At 45.4% G+C, this 18,879-nt stretch overlaps 1 protein-coding gene across 5 annotated transcripts in view; it reads right to left on the minus strand.

The window, feature by feature from the left end:
* Window positions 1–15,853, minus strand: part of LOC121286319 (inosine-5'-monophosphate dehydrogenase 1) — a 46,647-nt gene extending 30,794 nt beyond the window's left edge. The window contains exon 1 of one of the 5 annotated variants that reach the window (XM_041203388.1): window positions 15,627–15,853. In XM_041203388.1, coding sequence (XP_041059322.1) covers window positions 15,627–15,724 — 98 coding nt within the window. In that variant the 5' untranslated portion in view covers window positions 15,725–15,853. The remainder of the gene's footprint in view (window positions 1–15,626) is intronic. The other 4 variants (XM_041203389.1, XM_041203390.1, XM_041203391.1 and 1 more) reach the window with 4 other exon arrangements.
* Between the last annotated feature and the right edge of the window lie 3,026 nt (window positions 15,854–18,879).

An 18,879-nucleotide genomic window follows, 5' to 3' on the forward strand; every position in this document is an offset into this window, starting at 1 on the left:
AAGTCTGTAGATTGTAAGAGGAGAAAGCAGAGGAAGCTCAAGAGCACAGGAGGCTATATGGCCCCTCATACCTGCACTGAGTTCCAGTTACAGGTGCCAGCCAAGTCAGAAGTAGCATAGTGAGTCTCCATTTAAAATAGCCAGAACACAGCAAAGGTAAAGTGCACGTGGAATGGATAGGTGTAGCTGAAGAAGGAAGTTGAAAGGAGGACTTGTAGTTACACTGAACCATTCAGTAGGGAAAATTGACAATAGGGCAAACTTAAAGGCTTTATATCTGAATGCGCGTAGCATTCAGAATAAAACCAATGAGTTAACAGCGCTAAGAGAGATAAATAGATATGATTTGGTGGCGATTACTGAGACAAGGTTACAGGAAGACCAGGTTTGGAGTTGAATATCCAAGGGTACTCAGTGTTTCGGAAGGATAGGCAGGAAGGAAAACATAGAAACTAGGAGCAGGTGTAGGCCATTCGGCTCTTCGAGCCTGCTCCACCACTCATTACGATCATGGCTGATCATCCAACTCAATAGCCTGCTCCCGCTTTCTCCCCATACCCTTTGATCCCTTTCGCCCCAAGAGCTATATCTAACTCCTTGAAAGCATACAATGTTTTGGTCTCAACTACTTTCTGTGGTAACGAATTCCACAGATTCACCACTCTCTGGGGGAAGAAATTTCTCATCTCACTGCTAAATGGTCTACCCCGTATCCTCAGACTGTGACCCCTGGTTCTGGACTCTCCCACCATCGGGAACATCCTTCCTGCATCAGCCCTGTCTAATCCTGTTAGAATTTTATAGGTTTCTATGAGATCCCCCCTCATTCTTCTGAACTCCAGCGAATATAATCCTAATCGACTCAATCTCTCCTCATATGTCAGTCCCGCCATCCCAGGAATCAGTTGGGTAAACCTTCGCTGCACTCCCTCTATAGCAAGTACATCCTCAGATAAGGTGACCAAAACTGCACACAATATTCCAGATGTAGCTGGAAGAGAGCGAGAAACTTAAGTCCCACGCTAGTGGTCTGGAGTTAAACAAAGATAGGTATGAGGGCAGATTTGGCCCTAGTGGACTGGGCAGGAAGACTACAAGGTAGGACAGTTGATGAACAGTGGCAGATATTTAAGGAGATATTCAATTCCTCCCAAGTAAAATATATTCCAAAGAGGAAGAAAGATGGTAAGAGGGGGGAAAAGCATCCATGGCTAAGCAAGGAAGTTAAAGATAACAAAGGCAAAAATTAAGGCATACCAAATTGCAAAGGTCAGTGGCAGGCTGGAAGATTGGGAAACTTTTAAAGATCAACAAAGGGTTACTAAAAAAAAATAAAAAGAGCAAAGGTAAATTATGAAAGAAAACGAGTGCAAAATGTAAAAGCTAATAGCAAAATCTTCTACAAGTATATGAAAGGAAAGAGAGTAGCTAAAGTGAATGCTGATCCCTTGATGAGACTGGGGAGTTAATAGTGGGAAATGCAGAAATGGCAGTGACGCTTAATCAATATTTTGCCTCAGTTTTCACAGTGGAAGACACTAGTACCACCCCAATAGTAATAGGTAGTGCAGAGGATATAGATAAGGAGGAACTTAGAACAATCACCATCACTAGAGAAAAAGTACTGAGCAAACTATTGGGATTAAAAGGTGACAAGTCCCTAGGACCTGATGGCCTACAGCCCAGGGTCTTAACGGAAGTGGCAGCAGAGATAGTGGATGCATTGGTTTAATATTCCAAAATTCTCTGGATTCTGGGAAGGTTCCAGTGGATTGGAAAAATGCTAATATAACGCCCTTATTCAAAAAGTACAGGGGAAGGTAGAAAATAGGAAACTGTAGACCAGTTAATTTAACGTCTGTCATTGGGAAATTGTTGGAATCCATTATTAAGGAAGTAGTAATAGGGCATTTGGAAAGTCAAAATCAATCCATCAGAGTCAGCATGGTTTTATGAAGAGTAAATCGTGTTTGACTAAATTGCTAGAGTTCTTTGAAGGTGTGATAAGCAAAGTGGATAATGGGGTCCTGTAGATGTAGTATATCTGGACTTCCAGAAGGCCTTTGATAAGGTGCCACACAAAAGATTAATACACAAGATAAGATCACATCTTAGGAGTTAGGAGTAATATATTAGATTGAATAGAGGATTGGTTAACTGAAGCAGAGAGCTGGGATAAATGGGTCTTTTTCTGAATAGCAAGCTGTAACTAGTGGGGTGGAATAGGGTTCGGTCCTTGGGCCCCAACTATTTACAATTTATATTAATGACTTGGATTCAGGGATAGAAGGGACTATAGCTAAATTTGCAGATGACACCAAAATAGGTGAGAAAGTAAGCTGCAATGAAGAAATAAGAAATTTACAATTGGATATGGACAGGTTAGGTGAAAGGGCCAAAATGATGGAGTTAAACGTGGGTAAGTGTGAGGTTATCCATTTTGGTCGGAAGAATAAAAAGGCAACTTATTATTTAAATAGAGAGAAACTTAAGAATGCTTCAGTGCAGAGGGATCTGGGTGTCCTTGTGCATGAATTGCTGAAAGCTAGTATGTAGGTGCAGCAGGTAATAAGGAAGGCAAATGCAATTTTGGCATGTATTGCTAAAGGAATAGAGTATAAAAATAGGGAAGTGTACTGTGCACAGTTTTGGTCCCCTTACTTGAGGAAGTTCATAGTTGCATTGGAGGCGGTTCAGAGGAGGTTCACTAGATTGATTCCAGAGATGTGGGGCTTGTCTTATGAGGAGAGACTGAGCAGTTTAGGCCTGTACTTACTAGAGTTTAGAAGTATGCTTTTGCACCAGGTTACAAACAGTCTGGTTTAGTCTCCAAGTTGCCAAGGAGAGAGATGGAGTCAGTCACTGGAGAACAAAGTTTGGAGCAGGTATCGAAAACAGCCACTTCAGTTTTCCCAATATTTAATTGAAGGAAAATTTTGCTTCTCCAGTACTGGATGTTGATTAAGCAGTCTTAAAATTTAACAACAGTCGGAGATTCAATAGAGGTGATGGTAAGCTGGAGCTGTATTTTTTTTTTAATTCTTTCAAGGGATGTGGGCTTTGCTGGCTAAGCCAGCATTTATTGCCCATCCCTAATTACTCGAGAAGGTAGTGGTGAGCTGCCTTCTTGAGCCACTGCAGTCCATGTACTGTAAGCATGCCCAGAATGCTGTTAGGGAGGGGGTTCCAGGATTTTGGCCCAGCAACAGTGAAGGAATGGCAATATATTTCCAAATCAGGATGGTGGGTGGCTTGAAGGGGAACTTCCAGGTGGTGGTGTCTCATGTATCTGCTGCCCTTTTCCTTCTAGATGGTAGTGGCCGTGGGTTTGGAAGGTGCTGTCTGAATGGTGTCAAGCTTCTCGAGAGTTGTTGGAGCAGCACTCATCCAGGCAAGTGGGGAGAATTCCATCACACTCCTGACTTGTGCCTTGTAGATTGTGGGCAGCCTTTGGGGAGTCAGGTGATGAGTTACACGCTGCAGGATTCCTAGCCTCTGACCTGCTCTTGTTGCCACAGTATTTATATGGCTAGTCCAGATCATTTTCTGGTCAATGGTAACCTCCAGGAAGTTGACAGTGGAGGATTCAGCAATGGTAATGCCACTGGATGTCAAGGGGCATTGGTTAGATTCACTCTTGTTGGAGATGGTCATTGCTTTCACTTCTGTGGCATGAATGTTACTTGCCACTTGTCAACCCACGCCTGGATATTGTCCAGGTCTTGCTGCATTATGACATGGTCTACTTCAGTACAGATGAAAAGTAATGCTTACTTTCGGGTGATGTCATCGAGGGGTAAGAAATGTGGACAAGTGATAGAAGGGGGACAAGAATAGATCCTTGGGGGACACCAGAGGTAAAAATGTAGGAGCAGAATGAGAAGCCATTACTGGTAATACTCTGGCCACGAGTAGATAGATAAGAACAAAGTGAGAACAGTCCTGCTCTGCTGCAGAAGCAGAGGAGGAGGATGGTATGGTCAACCAAGTCAAAGGCTGAAGACAGGTCAATGCGAAGGAGGAAGGGGACATTGTACATTTGTTACAGTCACATGTAATGTCATTTGTGACTTTGATAAGAGCTATTTCAGTACTATGCCAGTGGCGGAAACCTGATTGGAGGGATAACAACATGGATTTCAGGGAAAGATGGTGAGAGAGACAGTTGGATGATGCAATGGAGGAATTAGAGATTGAGTCAAGATCAACAAACTGGCACAATGCAGAAGGAAGAATCATAATTGTGCAGGCTGCTCCAAGTGGAGCTAGCACTGATGCAATGGGCCAAAAGGCTTCCTTCTGCACCAATAGAATGCAGTTAGCACGATACATTTAATGCAGGCTCTCCCACCATCCAAGGCAGCGAGTGAGCCAAGGTTTCCTGTCATTTCAGCCTTTGAAACACTTCAATTCTACCTGTAAGGGAGAACAACTAATGGAGTATTAGGCATCAGCCTAACAAGCCTCTTGGAACAGACATCACTTGCTACCAATCCACCTCGATGTTCTCTCTACTGCCAGTTATCTTCATCCACTGTCAACTTTAGCTTTCATATCTATATTGTCCATTAAAATACAGCTACCAGTCAAAAACTTTGCAGTTTGATTTAAAGTAAAAACTGCAGTTCACACTTGCACAAAGAACCTACTAAAACTTAGCCCAACCACATTCCATAACGTCTTTATACACCCTGTAATAAATCACTGCAGACACCTTGGTCACAATGACACTGTCCCTTGAAATAAAGAGAAGCACTGAAGATAGCAAGGACACAGGATGTACTCAGTATAGGGGACTTCAATAATCATCAACAAGAGTGACTCAGAAGGACCGCTAACTGAATGTGCCAGCCAAGTCCTAAAGGACATATCTGCTTGACAGAACCTGCAACAGGTGGCAGGAGAACCAACAATAATTTATATTTAAATAGTGCCTTTAATGCAATGAAACACTCCAAGATGCTTAACAGGAACATTATAAAACAAATGGTACCAAGCCACATAAGGAGAATTAGGTCAGATAACAAAAAACCTGGACCAAAAAGGTAGGTTTTAAGGAGTGTCTTAAAGGAGGAAAGCGACATAAAGAAGCGGAGAGATGTAGTGAGGGTATTCCCCCGAATGTGGGGTCTAGGCAACTGAAGGCACGGTCACCAATGTTAAAATTGCAGATGCACAGGAAGCCAGAATTAGGGGAATGCATATCTGAGTGTTGTGGGGCTGGAGATTACAGAGATAGGGAGGGGAAAAGACCGTGGAGTAATTTGAAAACAAGGATGAGAATTTTAATATCAAAATAGTCCTTGTCTGGGAACCAATGTAGGGAAGCAAGCACAGGCGTGACTGGGAGAACAGGACTTGCTGTGAGCTAAGACACAGGGAACAGAGTTTTGGATTACCTCAAGTTTACCGAGGGTAGAATGCGGCAGACCAGCCAGGAGTTCATTGGAGTAGTCAAATCTAAAAGTAATAAAGGCATGAATGACAGTTTCAACATCAGCTGAACTGAAACAGGTGCAAAGTCGGCCAATGTTACGGAGGTGGAGGGTCTTACTGATGGCAAGAATGAGATTGGAAGGTAATCTCTGAATCAAATATGTCATCAAGGTTGCAACAGACAGCTTAATCTCAGGTTGTTGCCAGGGAGAGGGATGCAGTTGATAGCTAGGGAATAGAGTTTTGAATAGGGACTGAAAACAACGGCTTAAGTCTTCCTAGTATAGTGTTTAATTGGAGGAAATTTCTGCTCCCCAGTACTGGATGTCGAATAAGCTGTCTGACAATTTAATGACAGGACAAGAGTCAAGAGTGGTGGTGGTGAGGTAGAATTGAGCATCATCAGCATACATGTGAAAATTAAGGCTGTGGTCTTCAGTTGATGTCACTGAGGGACAGCATGTAGGTGAGAAAGAGGATAAATCCTTGGCGGATAACAAAGGTAACAGTGTAGCAGCAGGAAGAGTAATCATTGCAAGTGATTCTCTGGCTACGATTAGGCAGGTTAAGATTGGAGCCAGGTAATTGCAGTCACAGAATCACAATGCAGAAGAGGCCTTTCGGCCCATCAAGTCTGCACCAACACGTGAGAAACACCTGACCTACCTACCTAGTCCCATTTACCAGCACTTGGCCCATAGCCTTGAATGTTATGACGTGCCAAGTGCTCATCCAGGTACTTTTTAAAGGACGTGAGGCAACCCACCTCTACCACCCTCCCCGGCAGCGCATTCTAGACCATCACCACCCTCTGGGTAAAAAAAAGTTTTTCCTCACATCCCCCTAAACCTCCTGCCCCTCATCTTGAACTTATGTCCCTTCATGACTGACCCTTCAACTAAGGGGAACAGCTGCTCCCTATCCACCCTGTCCATGCCCCTCATAATCTTGTACACCTCGATCAGGTCGCCCCTCGGTCTTCTCTGCTCCAATGAAAACAACCCAAGTCTATCCAACCTCTCTTCATAACTTAAATGTTTCATCCCAGGCAACCTCCTCTGCACCCACTCCAGTGCAATCACATCCTTCCTATAATGTAGCATCCAGAACCGCACACACTACTCCAGTTGTGGCCTCACCAAGGTTCTATACAATTCCAACATGAACTCCCTACTTTTGTAATCTATGCCTTGATTGATAAAGGCAAGCGTACCATATGCCTTTTTCACCATCCCACTAACGTGCCCTTCCGCCTTCAGAGATCTATGGACACACACGCCAAGGTCTCTTTGTTCTTCAGAACTTCCTAGTGTCATGTTGTTCATGAATACTTCATTGTCAAATCACTCCTTCCAAAGTGTATCACCTCTCACTTTTCAGGGTTTCAATCAAATTCCATCTGCCACTTATCTGCCCATTTGACCCATCCTCTCTATATCTTCTTGTAGCCCAAGACACTTAAACTCACTGTTAACAACCCGGCCAATCTTTGTGTCATCCGCAAACTTACTAATCCTACCTCCCAAATAGTCATCTATGTTGTTTATATAAATGACGAATTATAGGGGACCCAGCACAGATCCCTGTGGTATGCCACTGGACACTGGCTTCCAGTCACTAAAGCATCATCTATCATCATCCTCTGTCTCCTACAACTAAGCCAATTTTGAATCCACCTTATCAAATTACCCCATATCCCATGTGCATTTGCCTTCTTTATAAGTCTCCCATGTGGAACCTTGTCAAATGCTTTTCTGAAATCCATATAAACTACATCAACTGCACTACCCTCATCTACACACCTGGTCACCTCCTCAAAAATTTACATCAAATTTGTTATGCATGACCTTCCTCCAACAAAGCCATGCCGACTATCCCTGATGAAACCTTGCCTCTCCAAGTGGAGATAGATTGTCTCCTTCAGAATTTTCTCCAATAGTTTCCCTACCACTGACGTGAGACTCACTGGCCTGTAGTTCCTTCTCTTATCTCTACAACCCTTCTTAAATAGCGGAACCACATTAGCTGTTCTCCAGTCCTCTGGCACCTCACCTGTGACCAGAGAGGAATTAAAAATTTGGGTCAGAGCCCCTGCGATCTCCTCCCTTGCCTCCCTCAGCAGTCTGGGACACAAATCATCTGGACCCGGAGGTTTGTCCACTTTTAAAGCTGCCAACATCTCCAATACCTTGTCTCTCCCTATATCAATTTGCTCAAGAACTTCGCAGTCTCTCTCCCCGAGTTCAATACCTTCATCTTCATTCTCTTGGGTGAAGACAGATGTGAAGTATTCGTTCAATACTCTACCGATGTCCTCTGGCTCCACCCATAGATTGCCCCCTTGGTCCCTAATGGGCCCTACTCTTTCCCTGGTTATCCTCTTGCCATTGATATACTTATAGAATATCTTGGGATTTTCTCTACTTTTACCAGCCAGAGCTTTCTCATATCCCCTCTTTGCTCTCCTAATTACTTTCTTAAGCTCCACCCTGCACTTTCTGTACTCCACTAATGCCTCTGCTGATCTGTTCCCCTTGTACCTGCTAAAAGCCTCTCTTTTCCTTCTCATTGTCCTAGTCAGCTGCATGACAATGGAGAGAAGTTGGAAGAAAATTGTTGATCAACGAGGTCAAATGCTACAGACAGGTCACAGAGTGAAAATTTACCTTTGTCACAATCACACAGAATGTCATCTGTGGCTTTGATAAAAGCCACTGTGGTATCGTGGCAGAGGTGAAAACCTAATTGGAGGGATTCAAACATGGAGTTCTGGAAAAGATGGGAATGGATTTGGGAGGGGGCAGCACGTTCAAGGGCTTTGCAGAACTGAAGGCTGGCAGCACCCCTGGTCATGCTGTTCCAGTACAGCTACAACACTGACATTTACTCAACAATATGGAAAATTGCACTGGTATGTCATGTCCACAAAAAGGATTAATCCAATCTGGCCAATTAAAGCCTTATCAGTCTACTTTCAATCACAACAAAGTAATGGAAGGTGTTGTTGATAGCACCAACAAGCAGCACCTATTCAGCAAATATCCTGCTCACTAATGCTCAGTTTGGGTTCCATAAGGGCCACATCACCACCAGATCGCATTACAACCTTGGTCCAAACATGGATGAAGAGCTGAATTCCAGAGTGATTGGAGGACAATGATCTCTGCCACATGGGTTCACTGCAGGGGTTCCTCAGGATAGTATCCTTCAATGACCTTTTGACCATCATAAGGTCAGAAGTGGGGATGGTCGCTGATGATTGGAGTGCTCCGTAACATAAACAAAAGAGATGAACTCCTGAGGTGAGGTGAGAGCGACTGCCCTTGACATTAAGGCAGCATTTGACCAAGTATGGCACCAAGGAGCCAGAGCAAAACTGGAGTCAATAGGAATCGGGGGGAGACTCTCCACTGGTAGGAGTCATAGCTAGCATAAAGGAAGGTGGTTTGGTCATTGGAGGCCAATCATTTCAATCCCAGGACATCACTACAGGAGTTCCTCAGGGTAGTGTCCGAGATCCAATCATCTTCAGCTGCTTGATAAAAACAAAAAACTGCGGATGCTGGAAATCCAAAACAAAAACAGAATTACCTGGAAAAACTCAGCAGGTCTGGCAGCATCGGCGGAGAAGAAAAGAGCTGACGTTTCGAGTCCTCGAAATGTCAACTCTTCTTCTCCGCCGATGCTGCCAGACCTGCTGAGTTTTTTCAGGTAATTCTGTTTTTATCTTCAGCTGCTTCATCAATGACCTTCCCTCCATCACAAGGTCAGAAGTGGGGATGTTCACGAATGATTGCACAATGTTCAGCACCAGTCACTACTCAGACACACAGGCTGTCCATGTCCATATGCAGCAAACCTGAACAATATTCAGGTTTGGGCTGATAAACAGCAAGTAACATTCGCCCCACACAAGTGCCAGGCAATGACCATCTCCAACAAGAAAGAACCTAACCATCGCCCCATGACATTCAATGGCATCACCTTTGCTGTATCCCCCACAATCAACATCCTGGAGGTTACCATTGACCAGAAACAGAACTGGAATAGCCATATAAATACTGTGGCTACAAGCGTAGGTAAGAGGCTAGGAATAGTGCGATGAGTAACTCACCTCCTGACTCCCCAAAGCCTGTCCACCATCTATAAGGCACAAGTCAGGAGTGTGTCGGAATACTCCCCTCTTGCCTGGATGAGTGCTACTCCAACAACACTCAAGAAGCTTGACACCACCCAGGACAAAAACAGCCTGCTTGACTGGCATCCTATTCACTCCCTCCACCACTGACACACAATGGCAGCAGTGTGCACCATCTACAAGATGTACTACAAGAACTCACCAAGTCTCCTTCAACAGCACCTTCCAAACATAAAACCACTACCATATATAAGGACAAGGGTAGCAGACACATGGGAAGACCACCACCTGGAAATTCCCCTCCAAGCCACTCACCATCCTGACTTGGAAATATATCACCATTCCTTCACTGTCGCTGGATCAAAATCCTGGAACTCCTTCCCTAACAGCACTATGGGTGTATCTACACCACATGTTCTGCAGTGGTTCAAGAAAGCAACTCACCACCACCTTCTCAAGGGTAATCAGAGATGGGCAAAAAATGCTGGCCCAGCCAGTGACGCCCATATCCCACAAACGAATAAAATAAATCTAAACATCCCTCCCCTGAAATTCAATGGGATTACTATTACTGAATCCCCCACTATCAACATCCTGGGAGTTCATTGACCAGAAAGTGAACTGGACTAGCCATATAAATACTGTGGCTACAAGAACAGGTCGGAAGCTAGGAAGCCTGTGTCAAGTAACTGACCTCCTGACTCCCCAAAGCCTGTCCACCATCTACAAGGCACAAGTCAGGAGTGTGATGGAATACTCTTCAGTTGCCTGGATTCGTGCAGTTCCAACAATACTCAAGAAGCTCTACACCATCCAGGACAAAGCAGCCTGCTTGATTGGCACCCCCATCCACCACCAATGCACAGTAGAAACAGTTTTTACCATCTAAAAGATGTGATGCAGCAACTCACCTAGTCTCCTTTGACACCACCATCCAAACCCATGATCTTTACCACCTAGAAGGACAAGGGCAGCAGATGCATGGGAACACCACCACCTGCAAGTTCCACTCCTGACTTGGAATTATGTCGCTGTTCCTCACTGTCACTGGGTCAAAATCCTGGAACTCCCTTCCTAACAGCACCGTGGGTGTACCTAAACCACATGGACTGAAACGGTTCAAGAAGGCAGCACACCAACACCAACTTAAGGGCAATTAGGGATGGGCAATAAATGCTGGCCTAGTAAGCAATGCCCAAAATCACATAAACAAATAAAACAAAAATCATGCCTCCTCAGATACTGAACAGTCCATGCCCAATTGCAGTGAGAAATGGACAACATTCAGGCTTGGGCTGTTAAGTGGCAAGTAACACACACCACACAAATGCTAGGGAATGAGCACGTCCAAACAAAGAGAATCTCACCATCTCTCTTTGACATCCAATGGCATTAACATTAGTATCCCACTATCAATATCCTGACCACTGACCAGTAAACTAACTGAGCCAGCAATATAAGTACTGCGAATTCTGCAGCAAATATCCCACCTCCTGACTCCTCAAAGCCTGCCCACTTTCTACAGAGCACAAGTCAAGCATGTGATGGATTGGGTCCTGAATATTGAGAGGTATATGACAATGAAGAATAAGGAGCCAGGTAAATGTGATGGGGTAGCACTCTTGATCAATGATGGCATTTGTCCAATAGCTAGAGATGAACCTGGTTCAGCAGATCAGAACGTAGAATCGGTTTGGGTGAAGATGAGGGATAGTAGGAGAAAGCCATCGCAAGTGGGAGTTGTCTACAGGCCCCCTAACAGTAACCACAATGTAGGACACATTATACAAGATGAAATATTGGGTGCTTGTGATAAAGGGACAGCAATAATCATGGGTGATTTTAATCTAAATATAAACTGGAAAAATCAGATTGGCAATAGTAGCCTAGTTGAGCAGTTCATAAAATGCTTTTGAGATAGTTTCTTACAGCAGCACATTCTGGAACAAACCAGAAAGCAGGTTATATTAGACTTGGCATTGTGTAATGTGACAGGATTAATTAATGAACTCAGAGTAAAGGCACTCCTGGTAGCAGCGACCACAATATAATTGAATTTTACAACCAGTTTGAAAGGGAGAAGAGTGGGTCTAAGACTAGTATTTTAAACTGAAATAAGGGCAGTTTTGTGGCTAGCTGCAGTGAACGCGGATACTAAGCTAGGGGATAGATCAATACAGATGCAGTGGCAGACATTTAAGGGATATTTCAGGATGCTCCTAAAACTTCTAAGGGGAGGACCCACCATCCATGGTTAACTAAAGAAGTTAAGGAAAGCTTCAAACTTAAGAAAAAAGCATATAACTGCGAAAGATGAGTGGCAGGTCAGATGATTGGTCCAAGTATAAATATTTTGCTTCTGTCTTCACTATAGAGAATACAAAAAACATTTTAGTAATAGCTGTAAATCAGGAGGTGGAAGGAAATGGGAACTTGGGAGGGAAATTACAATCACTAGGGAAGTGATACTGAGCAAACTGACGGAACTGCGGGCTGAAAAGTCTCCGGGTCCCGATGGATTTCATCCTAAGGTCTTAAAAGAGGTGGGTAATGAGGTAGTAAATGTGTTGATGTTAATTTTCCAAAATTCCTTAGATTCTGGAAAGGTTCCTTCAGGCTGACAAGTAGCAAATATAACCCCTCTATTCACGAGGGAAGGGAAGCAGAAAACAGGAATCTATAGACCAGTTAGCTTGACATCTGTCATGGGGAAGGTGTTAGAATCGATCATTAAGGAATTATAGCTGGGCACTTAGAGAAACTCAAGGTAATAGGAAGAGACAACATGGTTTTGTGAAAGGGAAATCATGTCTAACCAATTTACTGGAGATCTTTGAAGGAGTAACATGCCCTGTAGATAAAGGGGAGCCTGTAGACATGCTGTGCTTGGATTTCCAGAAGGTATTTGATAAGGTGCCACATCAAAGGTTATTGAGGAAAATAAAAGCTCATGGTATAGGGGGTAACATATTAGCATGGATATAAGATTGGCTGACTGGCAGAAAATAGAGAGCATGCCTAAATGGGTCTTTTTCTGATTGACAGGATGTGATGAGTAGAATCCTGCTGGGGCCTCAACATTTTACAATTTATAACAACAGCTCAGATGAGGGGAGTTACACAATGCCAATGACACAGACAGGTAGGAAAGTATATTGTGAAGAGGACAAAAGAAGGTTGCAGACAGATATAGGTAGGTTGAATTAGTGGACAAAAATATGGAGATGGAGTATAATGTGGGAAAATGTGAAGCTATTCACTTTGGCAGGAAGAATAAAAATGTAGAGTATTACTTAAACGGAGAACGGCTGCAAAATTCTGAGCTGCAGAGGGATCTGGGTGTTCTAGTGCATGAGTCACAAAAAGTTAGAACGCAGGCATATAATTAAGAAGGTTAATGGAATGCTATCCTCTATTGTGAGAGGAATTAAACATAAAAGTAAGGGTGTTATGCTTCAGTTATACAGGGCATTGGTGAGACCACAGCTCGAATAGTGTTTGCAGTTGTGGTCTCCTTATTTAAAGAAGGATGTAAAGGCATTGGATGCAGTTCAGGGGAGGTTTACTAGATTAATACCTGGAATAAGCGAGTTGCGTTAAGAAGAAAGGTTAGACAGACTGGGGTTGTTTCCACTGGAGTTTAAAAAAGTGAGTGGTGACTTGGGTGAAGTATATAATATTCTGAACGGTATTGACAAGGTTGACGTGGAAAGGATGTATCCTCTTGTGGGTGCACCCAGAAATAGGGTGCACTGTTTTAAAATTAGGAGTTGCCCATTTAGGACAGAGAAGGCAGTGGAAGCAGGTCATTTAATATTTTTAAGGCAAAGGTAAATAGATTCTTGTTAGGCAAGGGAATCAAAGGTTATTGAGGGTAGATGGGAATGTGAAATTCGAAATGCAGAGTAGCCATGATCTTAATGAATGGCGGAGGAGGCTAGAGGGGCCAAATGGCCTACTTCTGCTCCTATTTCCTATCTTTGTATGTACAGCCCACTTACTGGCCAACAACAGAAGAAGTGTGACATCATCCAGGAAGAAGCCGCTAACTGCACTTGATCAGTACCCCATCCACCACCTTAAACAACAGCGTGTCCTCCACAGTGACACACAAGGGCTGCAGTGTGTACCATCCACAAGATGCGCAGCAGATACACGCCAATGCTCCTTCAAAAACACCTTCCACAACAAATATCACCTTGAAGAACAAGGGCAGCAGACACATGGGGACAGAGCCAGGTGCAAGTTCCCCTCAAAGTCACACACCATCCGGACTTGGAAATATATTGTCTTCCATTCACTGTCGTTAGGTCAAGATCATGGAACTCCCTCCCTAAACGCACTGTGGGTGTGCCTGCACCACATGGGACTCCAGTGATTCAAAGCAGCAGTTCACCACCACCTTCTCAAGGGCAATAAATGCTGGCCCCTCCAGTGACTCTTTCATCCCATCAACGAATGAAATAAGAAAACTGTTAATGTCCTGGGGTCAGGGGAAACAGAGGGAAAAAGATCTGGCAGGGTTCTTACTCCTAATTGTTATGCAGTAACCCCTGCTGAAAGTTGAGTATGGGGTTACCGAGTATAGGATGTTGCTCCCCACATTGTTAATAAGTCTGCTGGCTCTAGCAGTCTCTACCACCCTGAATAGTCTGTTGATTTGGTTACAAGACCTGCATATCACCTGCAGAAACCGTACCCCAGTTTGAGTCAAGAGATTCAATGACAACTTGCATTTGTATACTGCCCTTAACATAATAAAATGTGCCAAAGAGCTTCAAAGTAGTGATTAAGTAAATCTGACACAGCCACATGAGGAGGTATTAGGACAGGTGACCAACAACTTGCTGAAAGAGGTAGGTCTTAAGGAGCAACTTAAAGATGGACATACGGAGAGGTGCAGAGGTTTAGGGAGGAAATTCCAGAGCTTAGGGCCCAGGCAACTGAAGGCATGGCCACCAATGATGGAATTGTTAAAAATTGAGAATGCACAAGATGCCAGGGTGGAAGAGCCAGAACTTTCAGAGGGCTGTAGAACTGATGGCTGTTAAGAGGATTTGAAAAATCAGCATTTTAAAATTGAGGAGTTGCCTCAGGGTAAGCAGAGAATTAAAACACCCCATGATTCTTTGGCAGTCTGCTTGTCTGAGATCGACATGCCTCACCACACAATCACAATACACAGCAGAAACAAGCATAAGTTCATTGAATATTTCATTGAATACGCAGACCTGACTAGCAGCTAGGGTACAGGCTTAAGTGCTTTCTTATCTTCCACCTTATAAAAAAAATCAACTATTCATTTTGAAGATAAGAACAACATAACCACAGCAATTCACATGGAAAGATGTGCAAGGATGACAAGAGAAAGTGAACCATGCTGGCAATCTGAAATCAAAACAGAAAATGCTGGAAACAGGCAATGGGGCAGCAGCAGGGAGATGGAAGTGGAGGCATAAGGGGTTGGGATGTAAGAAAGGGACACAGGGTGGCAAAGGGGAAGGAGGGGAGCCGGGCCAAGGGCGGGCAGCCGGCTGGCTGGAGGGGCCAAGGGCGGGCGGCCGGCTGGCTGGAGGGGGCAAGGGTGGGCAACAGGGGGGTCAAGTGGTAAATAGAGAGGGGAAGAGTAGATAGATGGATGGGTTGAAGGCGGCAGTGGGGGGGGGGGGGGAAACTAACTCCCCAGCTGCTTGGGCTGTTCTTTACCGTTAACTTTCCCCACATTTGGACAGAAAGAACCTGATTTCAGATGGATCCCGAACCCACCCCACCCCAGCATGATCTCCATCCATCATCTACCCCCCCTCCCACAGCGCCCAACCCATCATCTACCCCCCCTCCCCCAGCGCCCAACCCATCATCTACCCCCCTCCCCCAGCGCCAAACCAATCATCTACCCCCCTCCCCCAGCGCCCAACCCATCATCTACACCCCCCTCCCCCAACAGACACCGGTCCCCCGGGTCCCGGTCACCCAATCACTCTCCCTCCCTGCCTGCCTGCAACGTGGAGCCGGGCTGTGAGCAACGTGTCCCCAGGGAGGCGGCTCTTACTTGTAAGTGAGTCCGTCAGCGGAGGCGAAGAGTATCTGTGCGGTGAGCCCGTCCTCGGGCACATAGCCGGTGCCGCCGCTGATGAGGTAATCGGCCATGCTGCAGAGACACAGAGAGAGTCGGTGAGCGAGTGATGGAGGGAGCGAGTGAAGCCCGCGGGCCCAGAGAGGGCGGGGCCAGGATACTGCCTCGGGCACGCGCCGCCGCCGCCGCTGCCGCTGCCCAATCCACGAGGACACCGGCCCGAGCAGCGCCTGCGCGCGCCCCTCTGCGCGCGCCCCCCACCCACCCGAGCACTGCGCATGCGCATGTGCCGCCGCTCCACCCACCCCGCGGCTCGGGTAGGGAGGCTCTGCGCCTGCGCCACTTCATCCCGAGGACTGAGTTCCAGTTTCACGTCGTTTGTTCGGATGTTAGAAACCGCTTTGCGGTCAGTGTAATATTTATAATTCAGCAGCCACTGTTCTCATGTACGGAAATGGAAGTTAATTCCACTGACAGCAATGTAGTAAAGACCAGATAATCTTTGGTTCATTTTAGTGGAACATGGACCTATAGTATAGAATAAAGCAGCTCTCAAGGGGGTGCAAGTGCAGAGGGACCTATAACTCTTTCGAGTACAAACACGTTTCCATCTGTTCCTATTCAGATGAAGTTACATTGTTTCATAATTTGCCATTGTGAGATTTGAACTCTTGATAATCTTTTAAATGAAAACCAAATCAACAAAATTGGGAAAAATCAGGCACAGCCCCTAATTCAGGTCAGCTGTAAAAATGTAACTCTTTCGAGTACAAACATGTTTCCATCTGTTTCAGATGAAGTTACATTGTTTCATAGTTTGCCATTGTGAGATTTGAACTCTTGATCTTGGGGTTACAAACCCAGTACCATAACCACTTGGCTATACCCTTCCTGAGTGTGCTAATAAAATAATGAACTAATTAACAAATAAAATAATAAATCAATATGTTACCAGCCCCTTAAAGGGGCACTGTAACAAAAATCAAAACTGTAAAGGAAAGGTGTTTACGATGAAGTACTAGTTCACGGGGTGGTGATGCACAGCAGTCCATGTGGCACCCACCGGTTGCGGAAGGCCTCCAGCTTACCAGTGGACGCCATCTGCTCCCTCTCCAAACACACCCAAGGTGCTGACGTAACCGTGGAAGAGGGGGCAAACAACCCCGTCAACTGCCCCACTGTCTGGGCCTGTTTATTGGTCAAAAACAAAACAGAACTGTCGAAGGGTCATGAGGACTCGAAACGTCAACTCTTTTCTTCTCTGCCGATGCTGCCAGACCTGCTGAGTTTTTCCAGGTAATTCCGTTTTTGTTTTGGATTTCCAGCATCCACAGTTTTTTGTTTTTATCTCTCTGTTTATTGGTCACGTTGGCTAGGCCCAGGAGCAGGCTAATGAGGAGATCATCCGATCTGCCTGACACCACCCCCCCCTCCCCCTCTGCACCAGGTGGCCAAAGATCAGGAGCGTGGGGCTGAAGTGCAAACAAAATTTGAGGAGCTGCCCCTTCAAAAAAAATGAAGTGGCGGCTGCAATCTCACACAGCCTACGTACATATGGAACATGGACTCCCTGAGTCCAGGGAGTCCATGAACCACCTTAATCTTTTGTTGCACGGGATTACGAGCGACACCCTGCATGCCAAATCCTGGATGGTAAAGGGAAGGGCTTCCTTGAAGATAGCATCCCATCAGGGGCCCCCGCCACCTCTGGATGGCAGGACAGAATGCTGACCAGATGGCAAATAAGGGCGAGTCTGTGTAGGGTGTGCAGCAGCAGCCCATATAGGAATGGAATGGCATGGAGGGAGTTTCTGTCAGATGGCTCAAATTGTGGGACTGAGGTTCCCGAGGGTGGTTTCGGGACCCGGGGCCTATGTGAAATTCCGTCCAATCGAGGGTCAATTCAGACGGGAGTCTACCGCACGCTTGAGATGCCTCGACACCTTGAGTGCAGTCGGGGCCAAGCACCACATTCTTAAGCTATGGATGGCTTTGGCCATGAGCTGGACGTCAACAGACCCACGATGTGCAAGTTCTTGTGGCATCATCCAGCCCACTCGTCCGCCATTTAGCAGGTCCCCAACTCTAGTCATCCCAGCAGCCCTCAGACAATAGCCACTATTCCTGATAGCAGAGTGCTTGAGGCAACCATGTTCCAGACTTTAATCGGGTCCGCAAGGAAGCACAGAGACCTCCCAAATCTGTAAACAGGAACTGCTGGTCATAATTGAGGCCATGAACCTGGCAGAAGAAATACGTCACCAGTGCATCCCATCTGAAAGAAGGCTTGATGTAAAGGTATCACTACAGGTTCTGAAAGCAGAAAGTCAGCACTTAGGTGCAAAGGCATACCAGTGCCTGATCACCCCCCCCTAAACAGGAGACTCAGTACCTCAGTTGCCACCCAGTGCATCCTTTTGTCCCAGAAGTCAATGAGCTTCTTCCTGTTTCTTAGTGACAAACTTCCAGGGAGGGATCAAAGTGACCAACCAGTACCACAACATTGTGGCCATCAGTTTGCTTATGACCAACACTCAAAAGATTTTTGCCTGTACATTGCCCTTGTTCTTCTTTGAATGTTGCCATGGAGGGCAGAAAGGCCCTCAGTTTAATATACCTCCAACAATATAGCACTCCCATAGTACTACATCTGAGTGTCAACCTGGATCATGTGCTGTAAAGCTGGAATGGGACTTAATTCTGTAACCTTTTGCAAGAGTGTCACCCACTGAGCCACAGCTAACGCCAAGTGGGAATGCTAGATCTCTAAACTCTTTCCTGAAATCTCAGATCCCCGACTTGGTAAATCAGCCGTCTCCGCTGTCTGCAATGCTTGAATACCCTCAGAAAAGGAAAAAAAATAAATTGCAGGGATATGGGGCAAGAACAGGGATAATTTAATATCCTTCAAAGGGCTGCAGAGGCAAAATGGGAAGGCCTTTTGACAGCTTTGATTCTATGATGTCGCTCTTGTTGCTTAGTGGCCAGACCAAGCCACAATACTCAAGGTATGCTTGGCCCAGAGCTTGACACAGTGACATGAAAGGAAAATACCTCAGGTGCTGCAGATCTGAAATAAAAATAGAAATGCTGGGAAAACTCAGCAGGTGTGGCAGCAGCTACGGAGAGCAAAACATAGTTAACAGTACAGGTCAGTGACCTTTCATTGGACCTGGGAAATCTTAGGGAGATCACAGATTTGAAGAATATATAGAGGCAGGGAAATGGG

The sequence above is a fragment of the Carcharodon carcharias genome, chromosome 13 (genome assembly GCF_017639515.1).
Source record: "Carcharodon carcharias isolate sCarCar2 chromosome 13, sCarCar2.pri, whole genome shotgun sequence".
Taxonomy (NCBI): domain Eukaryota; kingdom Metazoa; phylum Chordata; class Chondrichthyes; order Lamniformes; family Lamnidae; genus Carcharodon; species Carcharodon carcharias.